The sequence below is a fragment of the Anoplolepis gracilipes genome, chromosome 5, assembly GCF_047496725.1.
Source record: "Anoplolepis gracilipes chromosome 5, ASM4749672v1, whole genome shotgun sequence".
NCBI lineage: Eukaryota > Metazoa > Arthropoda > Insecta > Hymenoptera > Formicidae > Anoplolepis > Anoplolepis gracilipes.
Genome location: NC_132974.1, coordinates 6,239,555 through 6,256,841, shown reverse-complemented (window position 1 = coordinate 6,256,841; position 17,287 = coordinate 6,239,555). Strand labels below are relative to the sequence as shown.

Below are 17,287 nucleotides of genomic sequence, written 5' to 3'. Positions count from 1 at the left end.
TTTTTTTTTCCTTTGCTTCGTGTCACGTGCGAGGATCGATTTCCCTCGTCTGTAATCTCGGTGAGATCGGTGGTTTCGATATGCTGTTAGAAACACGCGACAGCCTGTGTCGCTCTTCGTGACGACGAAAACGCGGTGATCTTCGTAAAGTGTTGCCCTCCTGTGATGGTGAAATCCAAAATTATCAAAGAGATATATCGCTTCATTTTTTTCTTTCTCTCGCCAGGATTGTCATTATTTACCATCCGACTTCCTTATTCGATCATCTCACGAAGCGAAGTCGCAATGTGTTTACCTCGCGACGTTACGCAGGACTTTTAACGATAAGTGCATGCGAGAGATGCATTAACGTTACCGTGTCGTGTATTCACGCAATCGATGCCTCTTGACACGCGATACTTCCTGACAGTGCGACGATTTTGATCGTCATCGGGGTGGTCCCGGTTCGCCTGAGGAATTCTCGCAGTGCGCGACAAAGGCGATGTGAGATAAACGACGAACGCTCGGCGTCGTAATCGTATAGCTGCATAGACTAGTATGTATGCAAGTCCGATTGTTCCGCGCCCGCGGCTACGTACGGCGAGAAATAGTGTTGTTAGACAAGGATGTAAGCGGAGAGTCGTGTTATTTCGAAAAGAATCGCCGTCGCAATATCCAGTTTCGAAGTGAACGCCGGGATAACTCGTGTTTCTTTTACAACGCAATAATGTAGTGGAATCGTACAAATAAATTTCTGTTTTCTAGACAGAGCAAAATTGTCAGGACTAAAGTTTAAAACCTCTATCTTTCTCTCTCTCTCTCTCTCTTTAGAAATTTAAAATTTTTTCGAAACATCGAGATACTGAATTTTTTTTAGAGACATTTAGAATCAACGTTCTTGTCCACTCGAATACGATTTTACGCATCGTCTGTGTCACGAATCTCTTCATTTGTGTCACGTTTCGGGCCGTCTTTGTGAGAGATAAGGAGTTTACCGCACACACGCGTGTGTCGAGGGACTCGACAAAAGTGCGTTGCGTCGACGACATGCAAAAAGGCCGAGCAGCCCGTTGGTCGGAATTATTAATGCACTTTCTCGGTCGTGATGAACTAGATGATTCGCTGTCAAGTATTTTCGCTAACAAAGTAATGTAAATGCAAAATTCATGTCTCTCTTTGTTATATGATTATAATAGAGAATTGCTTTAATTATGCAACACAATGCGCGAACGTTATTTTCTCGTTCCATAGAAAATATGACTTCACTTTAAATTCCTCGAAGGTAATACCGCGATTTGAATTAATAGATAGCCAAGCGTGCCTGTCGGTATATTCCATTAATTATTCCGCTTACCTCAGTCATAAAAGCGAGATGTGATTGTGAACAAGGCAAACAATCTTAAATACTGTTAACTTCTTTTTTATATTATAACGTTTTTACGTAATGAGTGAAGAACAGGATTTCGCGCTTTCGAAAGGAAAAAATATATAATAATCGCGATCAGCTGATCGAACAGTGCCGGTTTCGACGTCGCAAGAAAATTTCACAGAATGCCCTTATATTGTTTCGTAAATTACTTTATAACGAGGCGTGAAACGAAGATCGAGATAAATCACTTGTTATGCCTTATTCGGGATAATAAGGCCCATTTTAATCAAGATTTTCGAGCGATCGCATAATTAACATCAGAACCGCGCACGTTAATCAATCGCAGTCGACGCGGTTTCAATGTACGGGGAATTTGTTCGGTTTTTGCGCGATTTAATACACGGCTCGATGTCCCTTTTTATATGCGAATGACGGCGGTCTAACCGCTAGACGATGTTAATCTACACGTCGACGATAAATGCCCGCGCACGTGTGCGGTAATAGGCTGTGCGTAATAGAGGCTGATCGGCGCGTTTGTGACGCAACCGATTCCGGGAAGTAGGATAAATTTTTTTCTTTTTCTTAAAACTACGCGATCCGTCCGCATCGCGATGGTTTAAGGCCCAAATTAATGTAAATCAAACGCTTGTTCTTTATGTTTCCCGACGAAAAATTATTTATATAATGTGTTTACCTTTTCGAGAAATAAATTGAATAGTGTGGCTGTATTTAGCCAAGATAAAACGTCTTGCGTAACGTACGTAAAAATTCCTTTGGTTGATACAATTTTATATATAATTATTTTTAAAAATACAATATGATTCAAATACATTAAAATGAATAATTTTGTGCGCGTATAGAATCGTTTTCAACCAAAAAAAAACTCTGTGACATTGTACATTTTTTCTTTAGTTTCGAAACTACATTACTTGAATATACAATATATCTGTGCGTCAAAGAACTTCGTCATCGCACATGAACGGCGCGTGGAAATCTGAATGAACGCTAGAACGTTCGAGGAGAAGGTGCGCGAGACGATACTATCTGTAACATGAGAAAATGAGGTTTCTCATTAAACGTTCTCGTTACGAGTTACACGTGTGTGTGCGTGTGTGTCTGTATTCATTGTTGAAAGAACACTGGAGAGAACACCGAACACCGGTATCGAAGGATATTAATAAATGGGTCGCGATCGCCGACCGAGAAATAGCTAAGAAAATCGCGCCTATCGCATTCTTAATTCGGAACGGTATTATTATTATTAGTGATAGTATCTTTAATAATGGTTTGTTTTATTATTGGATTATTGATTGGTGCATACATAGCAAGTATGTCAAGTAACATTCATAACATCGGAGAACATTGAACTGGTATTCGTCGAGAAAATCAATGGTTCATATAGTCGCGTAATGAATCGTTATCGTCTCTGTTTTTCTGCAATTATTTACACATCACGTGTCATTTCTTTGTTTCAAAGAAACATAATGCCCAAATTCTAAATAATTATACAGCAATATATTATACATGGCATGTTTTACAATATTTTATATAATATTTGTATTTCATTAGAATATATTAAACTGTCGTGAATGTGCATAATAATTACGTTATTGATTTTTATCTATAGTGAGGAAGCGATTAAAGCTCATTAACGATTTAGATCTGTATAAAGCTCGAGTGACATGACAAATATCGATAGCTTCGGAGAAAAAGAAAGAGTCTTTAGTGTACCGCTATAAACAGCCTTACGCAGCTGGATATTACAGAACCTCTTAATGCGAAAGAGAGCGCGTGCATGCGCTCAATACGACCGCAAAGAATGCTCGGAAGGTAGATAATAAGGTGCTTGCGAGAGAGGCAAGAGTAAACATTAGGAACTGTTACGCTGGCAATCTTGAAATCCAACAGAAAGAAAGAGAGAGAGAGAGAGAGAGAGAGAGAGAGAGAGAGAGAGAGAGAGAAGTATATATATAACTGTCGTTTACTGTCATTTGCTACAAATTACCAGTTTACGTCATGATTCCAGATAATTTTCCCTTAATGATTTATTAAGCGGTTCCATTCGCTGCTGATTGTGACTTTTGCAAATTTCATCGATTGAGTTTGTTTCTTGAAAAATATCGAGAAGATTACAAAGGATTGAAAACAGGAGAAGTTGCAATATCTCTTTAAATAATAATTTTTACCTATTCGGATAATGAACTTGTTAAGAAAATAAATAATCGCTTTTTATAAACTGTTGTAGTAGTAACTAAAATGTTCTCTGATTTAATACATGCTGTACGAATGTATATAGGTTTATTCGAAGCGAAATCCGGTAGCCAATTAATTTTACTTGTTAAGTCCGGCGAGATTAACCGATCTAATGAATCGCTTACAGCAACAAATTAATAAAGCACGTTCGTGAGAAGCCAATTAGGATTTAGAAATTAATTCTACGACGAAACAGTTCGCGGGAAAAGACGAATGAAGATTACTTTCACTGTGTGTGCACCGCTCGCATTTACGAGTTTCGCCGCGACGTTTCGAGATTTTACACTTTCGTGAGCTCACATAATATACATTAGCGAGAATCTCTCAAGGAATCCGGCAAGAATTATAAACTTAAACGCTAAATTGTTGAAACGTAACTGTTGACATATAGCAGTTTAGATAACTGTACTCCTTTGCATGCGATAAACGGTCTCTTTATCGCATCCCGAGAACGGTATTGTCGTAACTCTTAAGAATTCAATTTGTCGCGAGTATAACTATTTATTTTCTACTTTTGTCGATTAAAAGATTTTATCGAATCTTCTCTAAAAGAAGATATGTAATGATAAAAAGATAATTCTTATAAAATCTCAAATTTCTAAATGTGTTTAGCATATTTTTTTTTTTTTTTTTTTTCAATCGATAATTCGGCAACATATCATTTTCATTGTCAGATTGCTTATAATATCTGCTGAAAAATATTTACAACAGGAATCGAAAAAGATTCACTCGCAACTGGTTTATTAAGATGTTAATGACGTTGGCGAAATGTCAATGTCGTTATAATTCTGTTGCGACCTGCGAAGAAGTTTATCCTTGCTTGCGCTAAAGTATATACATTCGCGATGAGTGACACTGCTGGCATGTTAATACCAAACGGACACTGTTGCTTGCATCGGGGATTAAAGAAATATCCCAGTATCGATAAGAAATTGTGGGATGCGAGCAGTAGGTGGATATTGCAATGGGATAATATAGTCAAACATCCTGGTGCAAGAGCGCGGGGATGTCACTGTGACATCCACAAGCCTCCTTGGCTGTATCCAGACTTAGGTATATGAATTAATTTTGCCGTACAAAAAGAAACAGCGATATTTTGCGACAAATATATAAAATAATTATACAGGGTGTATACTTCCAGGAAAAACCTGGAAAACCTGGTATTCTCAGGGAATTTTATTACACCTTGAAAAATCATGGAATTCTCATGGAATTTCGTTAAGATTCAGGGAATTTAAAAAAATGTTAAAGAAATACTTATTTTAAAATTTTTTTATAAAAGTTTAAAATCTGCTTAAAATATATATATATATATATTTTGTTTATGTCTATATAAAATTGTTTAAAATATATGTTTTTCGTTTATGTCAAAAAATGATACGCTAAAATAAATAAGCTTATTTTAAAATTGCATCTAAAAATATTTTAATTTTACCTGAAGTTTTGAACAAACATACCTGGAAGAGCCTGGAATTCTCAGGGAATTTTTTTACAGAATTTGAGTATACACCCTGTTATAATATTAATATATAAATTAAAATAATTATGAGATATATATTCTTATTTAAATGATATATCTTTTACTACGATGCACATTTTACGTATATAATAATATATTAATCTAATTTATCTAACATATTAATATTAATTAAAAGTGAATGATATATCGCCAGCGATGAAATAATTCAGAAGGTTTATTAGTTAGGCGACTAAACTGGCAGAATTAAGCTTTATTTATTTATTAGATGTTAAACAAGACAACGTTTCAACCTTTGGTTTAGGTTCTTATCAAGTCTAAAAAGTAAAAATTGACAATTTGCGTAAGAATTTAACGTCAAACAGTATTACAAACTTATGTACTTATCGAGTTATTTGTTGTCAATTATTTTAATCCAAACGAAAGATCGCAAATGCACATACCTTTCAAGAAGATGGGCATTAATTATTGCATAGTTGTCTATTAAACGATACAAGCACACGTCAAAAAGCAGACTGAAATCACATTCAAAAATAGTGACAAACAAAACAAGCAGAGGTCAAAGATCGTTATGTCATGAGAAGCTTGTTTAACATCTGGAATATTAATATTAAATCAATATCGAGAGATTATAACTAAAACTTGAAGAGTATAATAAAGTGTTATATATATATATATGTATGTATTTTTTTCTTAATTATCATACTTTTAAATATTTGAACTTTTTATTAATTTTTTATTATTTTTTGAGACATCTGCAATTTTTAAATCTTTTAACTGGCAAAGAGGATGCAAAGTCCTGATCTCACACTGACAATAATTTTTCTCTTTTGTTTCAGTTGGCAAAGACAGCGACGAAACCGACAGAGCGGTAAGTGTAGAGTTCAAAGGTGTGCATTAAGAGCACCTGATTTGCAAGTTTATAAATAGATATGACGTTTTGTGAAGAAAAAGTTTGTGTTGCAGATCAAATCGGCTCCTGTGAAGAGGCTGAATATGCCTCCGAAACGAGGTCAATTTGGACCTGCTAGGACACCGTCCTCTGCCTTAGGTATGTCCGAATATTGTCAAATTATCTCATACACTTTATAATCTTAATTATTATTGTGATTTATATTGTCAATTTAATATTATTATTGACTTTTTTTTAATTGAGAGCATGATATATTGCAAGAGTAGGAACAATGAAGCAAGTTTCTTTAAAATCTGTTTAATTAGTAGCTTATTATTAATTAATATAAAAATTGCAAGAGTCAACGTTAAACATATATAATAGTGTGGATTTAATTATTTTTTTTAATTTATAAAATTAGTGGTTATATATTAAATGTACTTTATGTTCTATTTGGCTAGAATATCAATATTGAATATCAATATTTTAATTATATCAGAACGATAACAGCAGTGTTAGTTTGTGTCGTATAAATCAACGAGCTTTTGTGTATAAGCAGTTGTTTCTGTATATTTTATTTGAAATGTTTCTCTTCATGTTTCACCTAAAAAATGTATGTGAGTATCGTGACTCAGTGTTGACTAATGTCACAAACGCACCCAACTCTCATTGGCAAACGAAGCGCACATATGGAAAATACGCCATAATACTTTATTTGTGCTTGTATGTTTTAACCGCAATGCGGCTTTAGTTTGGTATTGTTAACAATACGTAGAGAAACTCGTCAACGAAATGTCAACGTAGTTTTATGTTGACGTTTCGATGACGAGAATACGCTAACTCTTCACTTGCATGACAGCTGCTCCTGGTTCATCCTTCACGGTCCCAAGGTCAACGACTGTCAAAAGAACTCTGTCAGTAAGATCAGCATCAGGTATATAATTTCTAAATTTTACTATTAGCAATTGCTATTCTAACGTGTATAATTCGTTCTTTTGGAAAATCACATCACGACTTTCGATTGCAAGAAAATAATTGCTCTATCAAGATATTTAGAGAGCTTTCATGATTAAAAAAAATTCTATAATATAACAAAATTGATTACGTTAATTAATTATGATAAATTGTATCAACACTCCTAATTAGGACAATGTAGTATACTATGTGAATGAATGTCTATGTGTTGCTCTGTTATCAACTCTACAGCTTCTCATTGTAACGTGATATAATAATGCTTATTATCATTTGCAATCATCATTTATATTAATTTGTACATTTTGTATCATTTTGTATGACAACCGCTTACATAGCAATTTATAGCAAGTCATAAAACTTTTTGTATCGTAATCATTGATAATTTTTTCTGAAAATGTAAAGCATGAAGAATATTGTTCTCGGAAATAATTATATTATTTAACACACACATACAATGTACAATATTTTCACATTGAAGCAAATATAAATAAAAAATTATCACTCTTTATGATCTCCAGCGCAAGCCGGAGCCGTCGACGAAGAATATTTCATCACTTCGTTTGAAGCCGTACCTCCTGTTACTGTATTTTCGGCGAAAGACCTCGAAGAACAGATGAAGATTATCAAAGATACAGTGGGCGATGACAAGAAAGATTGGAAACTGAGAACGGATAGCGTATGTGTCGAAAAATGCAAATCTTCTCCTCCCTTAGGAGACTACGATTATTTTTTATTTACCTTTTTGTTTTTGCAGATGAAAAAATTAAGGGCCATTGTACTCGCAGGTGGCACTATGTACGAAAATTTTCACGAATGCCTAAAGAACGTACAGCGACCATTCGAACAAGCCTGCACAGACCTTAGATCCCAAGTAGCGCGAGAGGCGTGTGTAACTCTAGCCTTTCTGAGTCAGAGCCTGAAGACCAAATTTGCCAGTTTTGGCGAGGCGGTTTTGCTCACGTTAATGAACCTCATACAGAACAGTGCCAAGGTAAATCTCGCGAAATAATACTAGATTTCTGTCATTAAAATCCAATTATTATTCAATTCGTCATATTTATTTTAATTATCTATTCTTGTTATAAATGTTTATATTTCGTAGAATTTTACGATGATCGTGTATATCCGTTAATTTTCATCTTCATTTTAGTTTCGTAAAAGGTAAGAGTTTTAATTACTTGTCATTTTCACACTAACTAGGTCGTGGCGACAGCCGGTGCAGTAGCAGTTCGGTTTATCCTTCAAAATACTCACTGTAGTCGATATGTGCCTATCATTATATCGTGCGTGAGTAACAAGAGCAAAGACATTCGCAAAGCATCCTGGGAATATCTGGCTCTAATTCTGCAGACGTGGCCTACGCAGATATTGCAAAAGCACATAACAGTATTGCCAGATGCACTTAAAAAGGGCATCGCGGATTCTGATGCGGAAGCGCGAGTTTTCGCCAGAAAGTGAGTGTCTTTTGGACAACGATTATTTATTATGCTAACAATATTATATATACCTTTGTTTACGAGGAAATTGATTTAATAACTATATTTTTATCGCTTTTTACAGATCATTCTGGGCATTTAAAAATCACTTTCCGGAACAAGCGGAAATATTACTGAATAACCTGGACGCGTCATACAAACGTTCTTTGATGTCACTCAGCAATAGCGGTAGCAGTAACAGCTTAAATGTTGTGGCTAATGCGAGATCGTCAAGCGTTAGTCCCCGAACAGCCAGACCTGCGATGAGCGCGGCAGGTAAAGATTTTCTGCTTATTTATATCTATCATAAAAACGCTCCATTACAGATTACGTTGCACTGAAATATATTGATGTGTACTCTAGTGTTTGCGATTTTAATATAAAGAATTTGTCATTCTCTTTTCATGCTGCTATCTTTGTGACTTCTTTACATTAAACGTATGAAGGTAGTACGGAAAATTTGCATCAGACCATTGGTCAACCGCACGGTCTCAGACGTACTCCGTCTTTGCCTCGATCTTATCGTCAGTCTGGTATCCCGATACTACAAAGACCAACAGACAGTCATTGTAATTTTTTTATTATTACTTCAGAAATAGAGGTCACATTTACATACATTATGTTATATCACACTGCAATTATAAAAGATGGTGCACAAATGGAGCCGTTGTCTTATGTTATTTTTTTAAATTTTTTATTTTGCACATAGTTGTAAAGTACAAATTCATGAAACTAATCTTGTAAATTAATCTATTCTATATTTTTACAGACCGAGGTACACCGGGAAGTGTTAGATCTACTAGCGCGATCGATTTACAAGCTGCTCAAAGGGCAAAAGCCAGAACAATGTATGCAAATATAAGTAGACAAAAAGCGGCAGCAGCACTTCGTAAGTAATATATATTGATATATCAAGATATTAAGATAAGTTAATTATTAATCAATGTAATTGTACTTATTTTATGTTGCGTCAGCTCGCCCTAGTAAATCTCCAGATCCTAATGTTGCTAGTCCAGAAAGAATTGCAAGAACGAGAACAAGAATGTCGGGAGTTTCGCAATCTCAACGTATGTTTTATAATTTTTTGCGAAAGAAGATATGTAACGATGGAAAAAGATCTTAACGAAATTGTTTTATCTTTTCTCTAACAGCTAGCAGCAGATCAGGTTCCCCATCGTCTAGATTGAACTACGCGACGTACAATCGCGAAGGCGAATCACTGATAGGCAGACCAAGACGATTATCTGGACATGGTGTCAATAGCACAAGCAACAGTCGCGAACCTAGTCCACAGAGGTTTGGAATGGATAGGAGTTTTGCGAGCAAAATACGGTACATATAATTTTTCATTATCGCAAGTGCTATAAAAATAAGTTGAAGCAATTTTTGACGTGAATTCTTTGAATTGATAGAGGGAGAAATCTACATATGTCACCGACGGACAGCACCAGGCCACCAGTCATGGCGCAGAAAATGCTGTTGAAATCGCGCGAAGCGGAGTCCGCTTTGGCGGACGCTCTAACTCTCGACAGTATCGAAAATTACGGCAGAATACCTGGCAAAGGAGATCATAGTGATGACAGTGAAAATAGTAGTATATGTTCGGAACGAAGCATAGATGGTTACAGACGAGCTAGTGATGTAAGTAAAAATTTTATCGATTAAAATAAAAATTAGAAATAACAGTGCATTTATCGGCTGTGATATCTATTTTTGTTACTTTGATCAAAAAATGGATATATGTCGCATTTGATACAGAATCAAAGTTAATATATTTTTGTCTCGTTATATAAATTTATATTCATAAACTAACACACTAGCGTTCACAAAAAATTAAATTGAATTACATCTTTATGCATATTATCTTCATACATCATGCTGCATTATTATAAAGAATTTACGCACGTTTTCATATGATAATTAATAGATTGGCCGCTTTTTATGATTAATTAATTAATGCTTATAAAATATTTTTTATTTCAGTAGCATGCAAATATACAGAATACGAAAATATTGTTTTACAATATAATTTTTGTTTAAGAATTTAATATTAATTTTTATATGATTCAATTTTTATTTTATTAAATAAAAAGAATAAAAACACCAAAATACACCAAAAATTCCAAAAAGCTAGTTTTCAGCACTGTATGAAGATGTAGCTAATGCATGTGTTTTTTACTTTTGGTTTTGTTGCGGCGTATTTGTTGACTAACGCAACACGCCGTTCTGTTCTCCATATCTCTCCATCGTCCATCTACCCATTAGTCGTACTCATGGAGTGGCTCTCAACCGAGACTATACCGTGATCTATGGGATCAGTCTATCCCAAAGGTTTGTTAAATTCTTTTTATTTCTGCACACATTGAAATGAAAACATACTGTAACTCAGATATTTTTAAATCAATCAGTGCAGCAATTGTATTTTAATGTTAAAAAATTATTATTTTGTACATAAACACTTTTACACATTACATCAAAGCTCTCTGAAAATTATGTATATCGAAACTAAAAGTTTGAAAGAAACATACAACAGTCCGTTCTTATTTTACAGGATATCAAAGAAATTATTGAAAACTGTGGTCATAAACATTGGGGAGATCGGAAAGAAGGCTTGGTGGGCTTGCAGCATTATTTGAACAGTGGGAACACATTGACAACATCAGATTTGCGTAGAGTAACAGACATTTTTACGAAAATGTTCATGGATTCCCATACCAAAGTCTTCAGTTTGTTTCTGGACACATTGAATGAACTAGTGATAACTCACAGCGAAGGTCTTGGTGATTGGCTTTATGTTTTGTGTGCAAGACTGCTCAATAAATTGGGCACTGATCTATTGGGATCTATACAAACAAAAATTCAGAGAACACTTGATATTGTAAGGTGAGGCTTTGTATCAACTTTGCACACGATACTTTATATTAGATTGATATTATTAAATATATAAATTTATTAACGTAATATATATATATATATATATATATATTACGTTAATAAATTTATATATATTTTTTTTGTGATCCAGAGACTATTTTCCGGGACAACAGCTTCTACCAGCTGTAATGAGATATCTAACAGATCCAACACAAACACCAAATTCTCGCGTAAAAGTAGCAGCGTTGAAATTTATCACACAGATCGCTGAGACGGCAGAACCGTCCGCGTTAACTAGTTCTGCAGGGACAGCACTTGCGCGACTGCTCGACTGGTCAAATGATGGCAAAAGCCAAGACGTTAAGAGGCACGCACAGAACGCTGTGATATCGCTTTATAATCTCAATCCACCTCAAGTTACTATGATACTATCCGAGTTACCGAAATACTATCAAGTACGTTAAGTTAGCTATTCGTCAGCGTTATTTCTTTACCGTTGATTTTCCGTTGTTACTTCTCATTTTTTTTTTCTGTAGGAAACAGCCTGGCCTCTAGTACAAAATCATCTAAGGAAATCTGCTTCGAGTAATCCGGCTTCACCCGGCACACCACCGCCTAGAGCGCAAAGCTCGCCAGCTCGAACGAAAGCGAAGAACGACGTTAAAGATTCGAGAACCGAAATCGATGGAGGAGATGAGAACATGGAAGAAGTATACAAGTACGTGAACGATCGTTTTGTCGCATCGATCGTATATAGTATGTTATAAACATATTATAATTTTGAGACATTTTAATTTTAAAGTTCTTCTCATAGATCACTACGACGCACAACCGCTGAAATCCAAAATTACGGTTTCGAGCGTCTGGAGAGAGCTACTACCAGCAAAGACAGTGGAATCAGCAACATGGCCGATGTAGAAGAAAGAATGGAAGGTCTCACTTTATCCAATTCGGTAAGCTAAGAAATGCACGTAATAAATAAGAACGAATCACAAAAATATATAATAATCTTGATTGTTAATGTTTTTAGGGTCGATCTTCGTCGGTTTCTTCACCAACACAACGAGGACGATCTGTTAGTAATATAACGGTAAATGGATCCGATACGATTGCTGGTGATTTGATTTTACCTCAAGAGAATAATGGTTACAAAACGCACGGTATTTTATCTTTTTTTTTTTTTTCAATGAAAACATGATTCTTTATAAGAATATTGAAGTATTTCATCGTATCTTTTATACACAGGATCATCGCCTGATCTAATGAATAGACCAGAAATCGTGGATAATATGGTTAAAACCCTACAATCTAAAGTGGCACAAACTACGGAGAAAGTATCAGTGTTACAAGAATTTCAATTATATGTTCGCGAAGGGGATGCGTTGTATGTCAAACGAAATTTTAAGTAGGTCTTGATTTGTAATTTTGTGTATTTTATTCGAAAGTTTAATTCAAACAATTTAATAAATTTTTGGTATTTCAGAAAAGTGCTCAAAGTTTTATTAGATAGTTTATCCAATGATGGTAAAGTGATACAGGTAGAGGTGCTTCAAACGCTAATTGATATGCTTAAATGTCAAGAATTGATAGAGAGTTTTTCCTCTTATAATGAATTGCTGGTATTGAAAGTTATTTATGCCTACAAATCCGATGATCAGAAGGTCGATGCTTCTAGCGGTAGCGGCGGTAGATCACCAGTGAGTATCGATTTGGCTATTTTAAGTGACAAGAATCAACACAACATGATTTATATTCATAACGCCGTATCTTTGTAATAGGTACATTGGAACGCGGAGAAGTGTGCAGCGACGATGGCTATGGTTTTAAAACCTGAACAGATTATACATTTAGTTTCTACCATAATCGCTACAGAATCGTATCCATTAAATATGGGCGCAATAAAGATGTTACACAAGGTCGTGGAGCATTGGGGACGCGATGCTATCGAACCTCATCTTGCCAAAGTTATGCCAGGCCTTATCAAGGTAGAGCATTTAAGAAAATTTTTTTAAATATCGATTTATATATAATACTGAATTACTTATTTCTACGTTGCGTAGGCTTACGATGATGCTGAAAGCGCAGTTCGCAAGAGTGCAGTCTTTTGTATGGTTGCGATTCATGTCGCGGTCGGTGAGGAGGCGCTGAAACCGCATCTGAGCAGTCTATATTCCAGCAAACTGAAATTGTTAAATATTTATATACAACGTGCGCAGCAACAAGCGAACAGTACACCCGCCAGTCCGCGTAGCAACAATAAGAATTAACTAACATCCAATACCACGACTCTCAGGGTCGCGATACTTAAGAGATTCGCACGTTTCGGCGCGCGGCATGAGCGAATGCTTATGAGCTTCCTCAGTAAGTCCAGTCCGTGATGGTCGACGATGATTTTACTAATATGACTCGGAAGTTTTGATACAATAGAGACTGATGATGTGTGTATGTGTGTATGCGTCACTTCGCGATATGCGTGCTTGTGTGAATCGGTGCTCGAGACGACAGTGATGTTGCATATGGAATCAGATGATCATCCTGGTGTTACGTTCGTCGCGTTTATATTTGATTATAGAAAAATAAGCGATTATTAATATTGATTAATTATAGATGAATGAGAAGCTTTTTTTAGCGTTACATAGTAACTTTGATTGGCAGAAATTATTTTCTGATACAATCTCGCTTATTCTCTGTAAAAAGATTGTAGAATTATTTGTGTAATATTACATGTTTATTTGCGAAGTAAACAACTTACATTTACTTCTTTGATTCATTTAATTCTTTTAATCGGTGTTTCTTTTTTATTTTTCTTACTATGATACATGTATTTTATACCTATGAAAATTTATATATGCTAGCTACACGGTTTTATGATGAATAGTCATAATATTCAGGAAGTTCAGTATTTTTGTTGGTCAAGCTTTCATTCGGATTTTTGCAAGCCACATAGAAGCGTCGGAATATTTTTTTCATAGTGCTTTAATTCTTCTATTATTCAGTAAATCACGTAACTAAGAAAAGTAAGGCAATATCACTGTCTACGAATTCGATATCTCTCAGTGCGCAGCCGAATATTAATCATGCGAGCTATCAATGAGCGTTACGTTAAATGTACTATATGCTTGTTACCGAGTGCTGAGCGTAATCACGTGTTCGGCAATACGTCGTAGTGCATCTCATAGCAACGACACGTGATAAAGAAAATGTGTGTATAATTTATTCGTTTGAAATCTATGTGCTAGTCAGATACCCAAGGACGCACAATGACGTAAAAGACACAAACGGAATAGTCTTTCTTGACAAATCACGCATGGACACATAAATAATACATATATATATACAAGAGAAAATATGTGTGTGAGAGAGATAGAGAAAAAAAAAGAGAGCGACTTTAATGAGAGAATGAGAGAATATGTGGCTGAGGGATTAGCGCATGTTTAAAAAATAAGCATAAATATAGTAACAGTGATTAGCAGATCGATCCGCTCGAGACTAACGTTAATACTTAAACTATTCATCACGTTGCCAATAATTGAATGAACGCTAAATCAAACGCTAACATAACGAGTTTAGTAACACTTTGTGCCATTGTCGTTTCTGTTTACTGTAAGAAAAAAATTATATATATATATATATATATATATATATATATATATATATATATATATATATATATATATATATATTAAATGTAGATCTTTTTTGTCCTTTTCTTACTATAATATATTTAGTCGAGAGATACGATATATATATATATAAGGATAATAAAATTTTATTATAAATTCTGCAAGATGAATTATTGAAGAATATTACGAGATATTAGAAATTTGTTTTAGAAACGTTTGGGTTGTCTGACGTAAGTATTACAAATATACCGAGTATAGAATCGTACGTCACTTGGTATCAAACGCCTTCTAATACAAATCTCTAATAGTACCTCGATAATTCACTTTAGCGTGATGACGTAGTAATTCAAACATTTCGAACACACAATACGGCCAAATAGTGCCAAAAAAAAGATATTGAATATAGAATAAGAAGCAATTCGAATAAACGTGAGAAAGAAAAAAAAAGAAAAATATGACAGACTGTATTACTTTTACTTGGTGCCTTCGGCGTCGAAGCGACGGGATTTGATTGTCTTTCATCATCACTTATAGGAGCAATTTCGCAGATAGTACAGACAAGATTAAAGAAAAGAGAAGATACAAAGTCTAACTCTCTGTTGCCGACGTCGTATAAAGTGGAATACTTGAAGAATAAAAACATATTGATTAATCTCGTATAGCAGTTAGCGTATTACGATGCGGACTCGATATTTTTCCCATTCTGCGCTCCGGATAGAATCTCGAAAGTTTCGCGAATAAATATTTATTCTACGCGCCTCTGCACGCGTGTGTTGCTTGTGTGACACTTTATTCGAAAGCTGAATTATTGTCAAGGCAAATACGATTTAGTAGCCTTTGGAGAAAGAGAAAGAGAGAGAGAGAGAGAGAGAAAAAGAAAGAATGAAAAAGAAGCGAGAAAAGAAGCTTCGTTGTGAGAGCATTTAATAAACGATATTACACGTGGCATTTTCACGGAGTAATCGCACCTTTAAATCCGCTGAAAGTCCATAATGCGTTAATTAAGGAGCAGGCCATCCGAAAAATTGTCGCGTATAGAATTGGAGAATTCAATGCAAGAATCACATTGCATCCCGATATGTCGGATCCATTTTAAATACGATATATTTGAAATATAAATCTTGCAGAACGGGGGAGAGATTCGTCACTCTTTCTAGCATTGAACTCTCCAATTTTCGATATTTAGAGTTGATCGGCATAAATTTGATTTCACGCCGACTCAGAGCCTGATGTGTATTACGCGCGATTATGTATATACATATACATATTATACAATATATATATATATATATAATATGTAGAACCTAATATATAATAATGGATATACAGATTATATTAGGTAGCTCATCGTCACTGCCTGCAGCGTTGTGGTCGTGCTGAGGATACGAGAGGCTCTCTGACACAGCCAGACTCTGCGTGGTGATCGTGTTTATCGATTCGCTTGTTCTGTTAAGTTTTACGAGCGTTATTATTATTATTATATACCGATATATTCGAAACTTGTGTTATAACTGTCAATTGCGTGTGTGATATACGTAAGGATTTACTTATGTAACGAGTGTTACGGACGATCCTCGGCGATCCCCTTTTTCTCTTTTTTCATGCGAACGCAAACCGAGATCGTTCAATCGATGAAGAAGCTAGAACGTAAGCTTTATGCATTATCATTTTAATGTTTGTTGATACGTGTTAACTTTCTCTCACGCGCATAATGAATTTCATCCTTGAGCGTTTCATCAACTCACCCTATGCACCGCTACGGTTTTTTTTTTTTTTTTTTTTTTTTTTTTTTTTTCGTCCGACACATGTACATGTCGCAATTTTTTACTCAAAGCCCGCTTTGTGCATAGCACGAATTATCCTAGTATATTTATTATCCCGAGATACGAAGAGAATTTAATTATTATTGATAAAAAATTCACGTGTATACATGATAATTGATTGGCAGCGTGACTCGTACGATCTGCTATGCCATATACGCTTCTGAAATTTGAAAAATCATTACATAATGCAGGGGAGACCTGAATATTTTTTTGATAGTTTATAGGAGAGCTCGACTACATGATATCGGCGAATTAATTTTTTTTCTATTTATATCATTTTTATGAAAAGCAATTTTTTTTTTAGTGAATGCCTTTTTGTCTTGACAATCGCTTCTGGGTTACGTTCTAAAATTTACTCCTTGGAGTAAAGTCGCGTTTGATGGACCAATCAGAAACAAAACAAAAATTTGCCCTGATTGGTCCATCAAACGCTACTTTATTCCAATGAGTAAATTTTAGAACGCTACCATGAAATATGACGTTGCCGCTGATGTAAACGTCATCATTTGAAATTCGAAGTCAGTTCTCGCGCGTTCATTTACCTTGC

At 35.1% G+C, this 17,287-nt stretch overlaps 1 protein-coding gene across 10 annotated transcripts in view; it reads left to right on the top strand.

The window, feature by feature from the left end:
* The window catches only part of Chb (CLIP-associating protein), a 35,742-nt gene extending 21,025 nt beyond the window's left edge, over positions 1–14,717 (top strand). The window contains exons 1-23 of one of the 10 annotated variants that reach the window (XM_072891810.1): positions 4,308–4,654; positions 5,918–5,949; positions 6,027–6,129; positions 6,830–6,904; positions 7,464–7,621; positions 7,700–7,936; positions 8,146–8,399; positions 8,506–8,696; positions 8,867–8,989; positions 9,190–9,309; positions 9,395–9,487; positions 9,572–9,752; positions 9,833–10,061; positions 10,686–10,751; positions 10,972–11,303; positions 11,446–11,749; positions 11,831–12,012; positions 12,097–12,247; positions 12,325–12,454; positions 12,540–12,699; positions 12,778–12,991; positions 13,073–13,279; positions 13,355–14,717. In XM_072891810.1, the coding sequence (XP_072747911.1) occupies positions 4,447–4,654; positions 5,918–5,949; positions 6,027–6,129; positions 6,830–6,904; positions 7,464–7,621; positions 7,700–7,936; positions 8,146–8,399; positions 8,506–8,696; positions 8,867–8,989; positions 9,190–9,309; positions 9,395–9,487; positions 9,572–9,752; positions 9,833–10,061; positions 10,686–10,751; positions 10,972–11,303; positions 11,446–11,749; positions 11,831–12,012; positions 12,097–12,247; positions 12,325–12,454; positions 12,540–12,699; positions 12,778–12,991; positions 13,073–13,279; positions 13,355–13,561 (3,957 nt within the window). In that variant the 5' untranslated portion in view covers positions 4,308–4,446 and the 3' untranslated portion in view covers positions 13,562–14,717. Of the gene's footprint in view, positions 1–4,307; positions 4,655–5,917; positions 5,950–6,026; positions 6,130–6,829; positions 6,905–7,463; positions 7,622–7,699; positions 7,937–8,145; positions 8,400–8,505; positions 8,697–8,866; positions 8,990–9,189; positions 9,310–9,394; positions 9,488–9,571; positions 9,753–9,832; positions 10,062–10,685; positions 10,752–10,971; positions 11,304–11,445; positions 11,750–11,830; positions 12,013–12,096; positions 12,248–12,324; positions 12,455–12,539; positions 12,700–12,777; positions 12,992–13,072; positions 13,280–13,354 lie in introns of those variants that run through there. The other 9 variants (XM_072891811.1, XM_072891805.1, XM_072891804.1 and 6 more) reach the window with 9 other exon arrangements.
* Positions 14,718–17,287: the final 2,570 nt, after the last annotated feature.